Consider the following 10,857-nt stretch of genomic DNA (forward strand, 5'->3'; position numbering starts at 1 on the left):
ATGGGGAGAGAGGGCAACCTTGCCTTAGCCCTCTCGAAGATTGGAAAGAAGGTCCGGGTCTGCCATTAACAAGGGGAGAAATCCAAGGGCCTAAAATGCAAGCTTTGATGAGATCAAGAAAGGACGCAACAAAACCCATTTTCTTAAGAACAACAAAGAGGAAGGAGTGTCTGACCCTATTGAAGGCATTGGCCAGATCCAATTTTAGAATAAAACCTTTTTCTTTTCTGGATTGGCTGGAATGGATAGCTTCTTGGACAAGGAGAATTGAGTCAGAGATTTGCCTATTGGGTAGGAATCCTCCCTGATTTTCAGAGATGAGTGAAGGGAGGAGAGGTTTGAGGCGGGTTGCAAGTATTTTGGTTAGGATTTTGTAAGAAGAATTACAAAGAGAAATGGGTCGAAAACGGGAGAAAGAAGTGGGGTGGTTCTCTTTGGGGATAAGGGCAAGATGGGTGGCATTGGTAAAGCCTCCAATCTTGCCTTTGCGTTGAATCCATTTTATCAGTTTGATAAGATTTTTTTTATAGTTCCCCAATAAGCTCTGTAGAAGCAAATTGGGAAACCATTTGGGCCAGGGGCTTTATCTGGTTGGAGAGTCCAAATAGCTCCTCTTATTTCTTCTTCTTCAATCTCCTTAACCAGGTTATCATTGGTTTATTTGTTGATCCCAGTGGGAAGATATTGCAGCAGGTCTGAGTAATCTTCCTCTGCATTTGCTTCTGTTAGGAGAACTCTGTAATGATCTGAAACTGCCTGTCTAATAGCACCTTGGGTGGTTTGAAGACTGCCTTCTCCATCTATGATGGAGGTAACATTGTTCTTAATTTTCCAAGCAGTTGCTTGCTTATGGAAAAAAGCAGAGTTTTTATCTCCTCCTTGCAGCCATAGCTGCCTAGACTTTATTCTCCATTTCTGCTCCTCCTCTCTGTTGACACGATATATTTGGCAATAGAGATCGCTTTCACGATCTTTATCTTCCTGCAGAAGCCCACGTTCCTCAATTATGCTGTGTATATTTTCCAATTTGGCTTTGATCTCTTTTTTTCCTTCTCAGGCTCCGTGTAGCAATTTTTTGCCCAATCTTTTAAGGTGTATTTGATCCTTTTTAGTTTGTTTTCCCATATGTACCCCGGGGATCCTTCTATGTGCTGACGCCAAGTGTTTTGAATGATTTCTTTGGCTGCTGGATTACTGTTCCACAGAGGGCTATATTTGAAGGGAATGGGCCCCAAAGGGCAGTGGGCTTCAAGAACGAGAGTTGTGGGGTAATGGTCAGAAGCTGAGAAGGGAAGGATGGTGGCATAAGCAGTAGAGAAGGAAGAAAGGAGCGTGACATTCACCAGGATTCTGTACAGTCGTTCCATGATATTGCCTTTGCCCAGCCTGTGATTGTTCTAGTGAATCTACGATTTTTTGGGACAACATCAATAAGATCATGATCCTGCATGATGGCCTCCAGTTGAGATCTGTAAGGATCATGAGAGAAACAACCTCCTCTTTTCTCATTGGAGTGTAGAATGAGGTTGAGATCTCCCCCTAGAATAATACTACTATTTTCTTCTTCATCTATATTTTCTTTGAGGGTGTCCCAACACTGTTCTTTGTCTCTGTAATGGTTTGGGGCATAGATATTGTAAATAACTATCCTTTGGCTATCTGTAGTGCTCTCTAAAACAGTCTTTATCCAGTGCTGGCTGACTGTGTCTGTTATGAGACTCCATATGTTGTGATCCCAGAGGGTTGCGATTCCCCCGGAAGCTCCCCTTGATTCACAGATGCTGCCATTATACTGTTTTTGTTGACCAATAATCCCTTTCATTTCTTGCTGTCCTTGTTTTGTTTCTTGGATTAATGAAATTCCAGGTTTCTCATGTTTTATTAGATCTTTTAAGGCAACTAGTTTGGAGGGGTTCCCTAGTCCCCTACTATTCCAAGGAAGGGATTTCATCATTGAGAATGAGGGGTACGGAGAGTTTCTCGCCCTCCCTGCTCCTTATGTACTGTATCTTTATCATGTTGCCCCAAGATATAGGACTCTATGGGATTCTGAGTGCCCATGGTAATATCCTTCTGGGCATGCTCATCTCTTTGCTGCTTAGAAGACTTCCTTCCTGGACCATTCTTCTTATGTGCGTCCAAAGTTGCACCATGCTCTTTTGAGTTGCTCCTGGTAATTCTAGATGAGTGTGGATCTAGGGGGAGGGAGGAGGAAATAATCAGTGAAGAGGGGGGGGGATCAGAGGCATCAGCTTGGGGCACCGGGGCGGGGGGGGATTATCTTTTGGGGGGGTAAGGATATGAAAAGGGTTAGATGATGGGGGGGGTGGTATAACGGAGGAAGGGAAGAGTTAGAGAGGGATGAGGTGGAGGGGATGGGAGGGATACGAATGGAAGGGTCAAATTCAGGAAGTGTCTTGGAGATGGGGGCTATTTTCTTTTTATTGACTGTTTCCCATTGCTCATCTTGCGAAGCATTTTCTACATCAACTAATTTAGTGCAGCGATTGGAAAAATGGCTATATTCATGACATACCTTGCATTTGAACGGAATCTATTCATAGTCCAATTGCTGGATGTGGGTCCAATCGTCCACCTTGAGCTTGATGGCCTCTGGAAGACCTTTGGTTAGATCCACTTTTACACATATCCAGGCACATGCTTGCATATTGTCTTTTGGCTCATTGCGATCAATGAATCTTCCCACGACATTTCTGATCGCTCAAACCGATTCATTTCCCCAACAATGGAGAGGAAGATGAGGAAGCCAAACCCAGACCAGGACAACGCTCGGAACGTCCAGCTCGGGATTGAAGTCCGGGGTCCATTTATTAAGGTATAGACCTCTGGAATCCATAAAATAAGGTCCGTTTCTGAAGATTAGATCTTTGTCTTCTCTTGTCTCAAAATGGAAAGTGAAATATCCTTTTCCATAGAATCGGATGGAGATTTTGCCTTGGATTTTGTTAGATCAGTTTCGTTCGACCCATCTTTGCACTGTCTTCAACGATGGCCAGAGGCCAGTGAATTTCCCAATGAGACCTCGTTCTGCTAAAGAAAGGGCAGCCATACGAGGTAGAGATGGAGGTAGGTTGACTTCTTGCAGGATGTTGAGCTTCTTTACGAAAGGATTTCGTCATGTAGAGCTTCTCAAGCTTCGACCACAGGCCTGCAGCTGTTTTCTCCGACACGATGTTAAACAGCACATCATCCGCCAAACACAGCCGAATAGCACTCACAGCTCTTTCATCCATCTCGGCCCATTCATTATCTGTGATGTTGTATGGCTGTTTGGATTTGCCCAACAACGCCTTAGCCACGCCTTGTTGTACCAGCAGATCATGCATCTTTACCTTCCAGATCTCGAAATTGTTTTTGCCATTAAACTTCTCGATTTCAAACCGGGCACTCTGAGTTTTCGCCATCTTGTATCAACCAAAAAAAAAACAATCTCCAGTTGCAACCCTTTAATAACTAAAGTTAATATATTAAACAAATACTGTTGCCTTATTACACTGCCGTTTCCTTATCATAAAATCTCTCTGCTGTGTAAATTTCAAATTACAATTAAAAACATTGTAAACGGATTGGCGCGCAGAAAATCAGAAAATGGACTTGGCGCTTGCTGAACAACAAACAATCCGCACCAATTGAAAAACGGTGTAAGTGTTAAAAATTGGTGCGAGTATACCTGTAAATTCCGCGCCCATTCGGCTCTTAGCGCGCTGGCGCGATTATGAATATCGGTCCAGCGCCAACGTGTTCTCTGCCAATGCTTAGCGCACCTATTCAGGGCTTACTCGCGCCAATAGCCAAAACTTTTGGAAAAAAATACTCCACCTACAACGATCCGTTCTCATGCACTCGCTCCAACACGCTTAACTGCTCACCGTCAATTGTCGTTTGTGTGCTCACCGTGAATGTTGTTTGGCACAGGCAGTTTCAAAACGTTTTGCGATTTGGCGTGCGCAGGTCCACCGCAAGTCCACCGCCACGCATTATTTTTCTGCGGGTTCGGGCAGAACACACACCAGTAGTCGACAGTCAACACGCACCCTCCGCAGCAATTGTATGTCTGGTGGTGTTTCAACGGGCTTGGTATTGGACATACGCAGTCCCACAGCCATGTCGTAACGGTTTAACCCCAACTACAGGCCTCGCGCTATGTTTAATCCCACCATTCAACGCCTTAAGACTGTTTTGTGAGCGCAGTTCAACGCGCTGGTGATGGCATAAACAACCACGCTCCAATGCATAGCCACGCTCCAATGCAAACGCATAGACAACCGCGCTCCAACACACAAACAATCAACGCCAAACGTGGGCCTGCCACGCCTCCGCTGCGCCACTCCTCCAACTCGCTCTGATACCACTTGTTAGAGCCAACAGTGCGCAGCTAAAACAAGAGACAACAACAACATATAAAATCATACACAAAAGACACAGAAGTTTAACGTGGTTCACCCAACCAATCTGGGCTACGTCCACCAAACATAGGCATCGACAATCTTTATTATCAAACAGGAGATTACAAGATAATCAAGTTCCTCACAAACTCTCACACACCCATCCCAATCCGTATGGACACCTGTTTTATAGCTAAGAGAATCTAACTGCCTCATAAATCCTCTTACAACAAATATAGGATGCATTAACTCTCTCCCAACAAAATAGAGCTAATATAGCAAGGTATCTTATTGTTGTCACCTACTTGAGATTTTTGCCTAATTTATTAAAACCGAAAATCTCAACATTTAATTTCACCATTCATATTCCTGATATACAATCATTGTTAATTTTGAGTTAGCCAACATTTAATTTCACCATTCATATTTCTGATATACAACGATTGTCAGTTTTCAGTTAGCCAAGATTTAATTTCACCATTCATATTTTTGAAGTTGCACAATTTTGAAATATTTATTTCGCTAGTAAATTGGTAACATTTACAAATTTGAAATTGAGTTCGGGTTCTGAGTTTAATGCAATAATCATCAATGATGCGATACAAGGAGATTAAAATTCTAAATTTTAAACCTGAAATGAGTAAATGCATCTTGGAAAGATTATCAAGTTTCTTTTGAATTGAATATATTTGCAAATTGACAATGTGTGTTAAAGATTTCCCACTTGAATATTTGGCCGAGGCATTTTTTCCAGCAAGAAAAAAAACCATTGTCTTTCATTGAAAAAGTTAGTTACAAATATCATAGTTCTATATCTGTAGTCAATATATTGGAAACTATAGTTCAAGAAAGAGCAAAAAACTCACCCTTAGGGGGATATCATTTATGTGGAATCAAATCCTTTAGGATGCTCTGTTTGATGATGGATATCTGTGCAACTCGATTGGGAAAAGATTCAGGATTATGCTGGATACTACTAAGGGCTTGGATTTCTTGCATACCAAGTGCGAGGCTGCAATAATTCATGGTGACATTAATCATAACAATATTCTGCTAGATGGTGGCTTCTCTACTAGAATTGCCGATTTTGGCCTCGCCAGGCTAAAGGTAGGGGATATGGAACAACAAAAACAGGATCTCGAGGGGTAAAAAGTCGAAGGAAATAGGATGAAACGACGCTAGTTGATGTGATTTACAAAGATGATAAGGCAGTGAGGGAAGATAAATGGCAGCATTAAGCATATTAATATTCTGCTGGATGGTGGCTTCTCTACTAGAATTGCTGATTTTGGCCTCGCCAGGCTGAAGGCAAGGTATCTGGAACAACAACAAGAGGATCTCGAGGGGAAGAACACTGAAGGAAAGAGGGATGAACCGACACTGATTGATGTGATTTCCGGAGATGATAAGGTGGTGAGGGAAGAAATAGAGAGTGCGATGATTAGGGATTTAGGTTTCTCGGTTGTTGATGGAGATCTAGGGTGTTCGGTGAATATGTAGTCGCCAGAGACTTATGGTAGAAGTTCGGTATCACTGGGGTAGAATTTGGTCTTTCTATCGAGTAATGCTTCCCCTGTGGGTTTGAATGATGAGACATAAATAGTGTCGATCCCTAGTGAGAAACAATGACTACCTTTCTTCTCTAAAGAGTGAATATTCTTCCAGTTCTTCTGGAGAGTTGAGTAGTAGCAATGGCAATGCGCTTCCCAATGGGAATAATCTTCCTGGTAATAACATCCTCTAGGGAAATGTAAAGGTTCCTAGCAGCGAGGCTTCTAAAGGCAGAGAAGGTAACAACGGGCCATGTTCTCGGGTCAAGGAATGGTAAATATGGACATGGAAGCATAATCATGGGAAATGGCAAGGTTGAGGGGACTAGAAATATCCAAATTTCTATTGAAACTATGATTTTGAAGCACTATCTCTTAAGTGTAGATGCAAGGGATGTGAAGAATGTTGGAAATGAACAATACAAGAAAGGGAACTTTACTAAGGAACTATTGTTGTATGATAGGGAGATTTCCTTGTCTCTTGGACATGCCTTGTATCACAACAATAAATGTGCTACACTAACAGGACTTGGTCGTTTAACCAAGGTAGTCGAGGAATGTTAGGAGGAAATTAGGCTTGATAGTTCTTATATTTATGCACATCAAAGACTTGCATCACTTTATCTTAGATAAATGTCTTTATCCATGAATCTCTATTATGTTAACAATCATTGATAGATGTTTCCACATTAGATGCTAAATGCACTAGCCTTTTTCCCTTTGGGACAATCTATGCAGGCTGGAGGAGATAGAAAATGCCAGAACACATTTCAAATTTTTTGGGCAACAGTCAGATTGGAGTGATATAGAGAAAGTTCAAATAGTGGAAATGCACCTCTCCAAGTGTGCAGAAGCTCAGAAGATTGGAGACTGGAAAACTGTATTGAAAGAAAGTAATGCAACTATTATGGAGGGTGTTGATTCGGCACTACATGTTTGCAAAACCTCTGGAATTCCTTTCCTCTTGAGTTTCTAAGAGAAATGCTCTAGCTCATTCTGGTTGTACTAGATTTTTGTTCTTACATTCCTTATAAAGATTATTGCTCATTAATCCGATTCTATTTTTATGCACCACTCGCGTTTCTTTGCATCTAAGGTAGATGCACTACTAAAACTCCAAAGATTAGATGAGGCAACTATAGTTCTGATGACTTCGCCCAAGACAAAAATTAATACATCCACCATATATTCTGGGATTGTGGGGAATTCTTATTTTCTCCTTGTCCAAACACAGGTGGACATGTCATTACGAAGGTAAATTATTGAAAAAATGTTGTTGGATTGACCTTTTTCTGAGTGTAGTTTTGTTTTAGTGAATTTTCAGGAGCATAATTTGTGATACAGGTTTTATGGGAAAATATTCTTCCACATAACTTTTTTTTGCAACAATTTGTAGATAAATAACTAAATTCCTATAGGAAACATCATATAACTAAGATTGATTTTCCCCTTTACCAATTGATCCTTTAACACAATGCAACATTTATTTCCAACTTTTATTCATTGATTCTTCTCCTAAGGATTGATAATATCATACCAACAAGGAATGATTGTAGTGCGCAAATTTGGATTTTAAAATATAACTAAGATCAAATTTGTGCTAGAGGAATGATCCAGGGGGGATGTTATTGCATGTTTGATATTGTTGTTGCTAGTGTGGAAAGAGAAGCTCGCACGGATCTATATAATCATGAGGTAACTACAATGCTTAAAAAGGCTCATGCAATGGCTTATGCTCGCTCAAGTGGAAATGATCTCTTTAAAATTGGAAAGTATTTTGAAGCATGCACAACATATGGGGAAGTGATTAAACATGATCCCATGAATGCAATTTTAATATGAAATTGAGCATCCTGTAGATCCAAGCTCGGTCAATGGGAAAAGGCATTTGAGGATTGTAATGTTGCTCAAAGAATTCAAAATAGCTACACAAAAATTATTCTTAGACGGGTAGACTCCAATGCTAAGGTATGCCAAATTCAGTCTCCTTGATTCTAGTGCTCCAAATTTGTTCTTTGATAGGATTGATCAATTTAACCTTTCACTTCATGCATCTAATTTTTGGAGCCAAATATGTTTATTTTCATAGTTTTCTTACACTGATGATCACGATCTCTTAAATACAAACTTCTTGAACAATGGGAGGAAGCTATAAAAGATTATGAAGCATTAAGGAGAGAAATACTAGGGGGTGTAGAAGTAGCTCAAGCTCTTTTTGATTTGCAAGTAACATTGAAGAGATCTCATGGAGAAAAAATTAATAACATAAAGTTTGGAGGGAATATGAAGTGGTTTATAGCAGTGATCAATTTTGAAAAGTAAGTATTGTACATGGTAATAGTTACTGCAATTTTTTTTATTATCAATCAACATACTTTCATTAGATTTTCAGAAAAAAAACATTGAGTACAAAATTCATCTCAACATGCCCCTTTCTCTCATTCCAACCAAACTTGTTAAGATCGAGACCTAGAGGAAACCATAAAAAGAAGATAACATACATAATTTTTGATAAGCCTTGTAGCCTTAACATGGTTAAAGAAAACAAAAAGTTAACAAGAAGTGATAACACCATATTAAGGAGAGGGGTTGGGGGGTATTACAGGAGAAGCTGTGAAATATCTGACATGTTCATGCATATGAAAATCAATGTGCTCCACGCTCGCTTCCAGGTTGTGGAGGTGTTCATTGGTGCGATGATTGTTGGCATCGAAGATTATCCAATTGTTCCAGTGTTTCGTTATGGCTGTACTAGATGTCGTTGATGTATGCCACCAACTAATTGCGGTCATCATATCATTGTTCCTGGATAATATCCATGTTCAACTAGACATTTCACAGTTGTTCAATAATGGACTCTAGTGTGGAAGGGGCTACCACATGGCCTAGGGAGCGAGTTGGAGAGATGGCAACAACTTCTTCCGTCTCCCAGCTATAATAAGTGTCCGAGGGTGAATTGATGCCCATTTTGGGCCGCCCGATAGGAAGGTGGTTTCCTCCTCCTCAGTGAGGTCATCCCCTTTGACGAGGCATACTGAGATAGACAAGACGAAACTACCAAAGGAGGGGGAAGGTAGGAGATATCAATTCAAAAAACTTGTAAGAAACATAATAGCCAAATCTGCAGAAAAACAACCTTTGAGGAGTGTAAAATAACAACCCAATACCATGCACAAAAACACATATAAAGTCTGTGTAGAACCAGTCCCAGGGCATGACTGTTCGGGGTTCCTTCCTCCACCCCCTGGACTAGAAAATGAAAAGGTGCTTGCCCCTAGGTGTCAAAGATCCCACACACCAACTTTTCACTTTTCGCTGAGGCCAGCCTTCAAGTCCGCAAAGGAGCGTATTGCATCCCAGGACAACCCCCTCCCTCCAATTGCAGTAAAAATCATGGACGAGAAGGACCCATAAACCAAGGCAAGCCCAATTATAAGTCAGCTGGGCACCCCAATTTTGAGAGTGAAAATAGAAGTATATGGGAATGAACTTACCCTGAACAACATACACAAGTTTGGGGCAAGTTCCTCCTTCAATCTATCACTCAATTCTGTCCTGAATATGGATCCCCTTTGGGATTCGAAACGTCGACAAGATACTCATAATACTGTGGATGATCCAAATCACAAATTTCGAAACATACACAAGCTTTGACGCCTCCACAGAATTTTCATCCCTTGAGCGGAAATTGTATGCAGGAAGTTGAAAAGGCACCCCAACGATTCACGTTCTAGGGTCCCATTGATAATATCGAACTTCAATATCACACTACCCCCAGTAATCCCAGACGACTGCCACTCTTCTCACCTAAATTCTTGACCTCAGTGAAGCATCCTGGGACTCAACTACACTGTTCTCCTCACAACCCAAATTCATCTCCTGAAACAATAAACTAAAGGAACTACCATTGCAGGTCCTATATTTATCGACTAAGCGTGCGAGAAGGGTCTCCACTCGCAGGCATTTAGAGCTTGTTTGGTTCGTCATGGTGAGGTAAAGGCGGGCGTGGAGGCCAGACAGACTCCTGTGGTAGTTGAACTGCAAAGTGGCCATCATGAAGTACACACCCATCGAGGAATAATTATTGCATTATTTCTTTTATTATTTTTAATTTTATTATGAAAATGTAGTATAGAATACAAGATACATCATTTACTTAATTTATAAGACAGTTGGATCCATTAATCAAGTTTGGCAGTAGTACACTTTAGTACAAGATCTAGTAAGAGATGCAAGAAGATATTTCCATTTGTTGATAAATTTTGTAAAATGCATCCATCTATAATTTTTCTCAAGGTATCATAGCTTGATATCCCTATTAAAGATATGAAATTTTGTTGAAGTTATCCTTTTTCTGCCTTGCTGATGACTTAATTTGGCTTTGTACATTTGATCTGTTTTATGAATGTGAAGGTGGATGTCGAATATATTCTACTTTTGGAAAAGTCATAGAGTGTGAGTACTGAGCCTACATTGAAAATTTACAAAAATGCTCTCAAGGTCAAAGAAATTGTTGGGCCGCTCCAACAAGTGTTGGAGCACTCAATGAGAAATTATAGCCTTATCTATAGATACATGCATTTGGTTGAACATATTTTCATAAAGAAATAAATTGGATCACCTCCATAGATTTTTCACATTCTTTAGGCATGTTCTTCTCTCTGAGATAAGCTCTGGTATTCCATTGTATTTCATCTCTACCCTTGTAACAACTCTATTTTTCATTCCTTCCATTTTTATTTTTGGTCCCTAGGGTAATTAAAACATAGAGCATCACAATACTATATTGGACAACAACATAATGAAATGTAAAACCATATTCCATGGGATTGTTGGTATTGAGCAAGACGTGGAAGAAACAAACTTTGTGGAGAGCCAGAAGACTTGTAATACACTTGTAA

General features: G+C 40.4%; 1 protein-coding gene and 1 pseudogene across 1 annotated transcript; one reads left to right on the forward strand and one right to left on the reverse strand.

The window, feature by feature from the left end:
• Nucleotides 1-657: 657 nt before the first annotated feature.
• Nucleotides 658-1,367, reverse strand: LOC149185379 (uncharacterized). Its single transcript, XM_089415641.1, has 2 exons — nt 1,157-1,367; nt 658-1,049 (listed from the first exon to the last, which is right to left on the reverse strand). Exons 1-2 carry the CDS (start codon nt 1,365-1,367, stop codon nt 658-660), a joined length of 603 nt encoding a protein of 200 aa, XP_089271767.1.
• A 4,002-nt stretch (nt 1,368-5,369) lies between these two features.
• On the forward strand, nt 5,370-10,567 carry LOC149185380 (TPR repeat-containing thioredoxin TTL1-like; annotated as a pseudogene).
• The last annotated feature ends 290 nt before the right edge of the window (nt 10,568-10,857 follow it).

The sequence above is a fragment of the Pinus tabuliformis genome, chromosome 3_2, assembly GCF_031772625.1.
Source record: "Pinus tabuliformis cultivar Carrire ecotype Pingquan chromosome 3_2, CPIR1, whole genome shotgun sequence".
In the NCBI taxonomy this organism is placed as follows: Eukaryota; Viridiplantae; Streptophyta; class Pinopsida; order Pinales; family Pinaceae; genus Pinus; species Pinus tabuliformis.

What these genes read in the sequence shown, in the direction of transcription:
- LOC149185379 (XM_089415641.1), bottom strand. Translation starts at nt 1,367, where the DNA reads ATGGAACGACTGTACAGAATCCTGGTGAATGTCACGCTCCTTTCTTCC. An exon ending in AATCATTCAAAACACTTGGC is followed by an intron (nt 1,050 to 1,156) that starts GTCAGCACATAG and finishes GAGCCTGAGAAG; the next exon opens with GAAAAAAAGAGATCAAAGCC.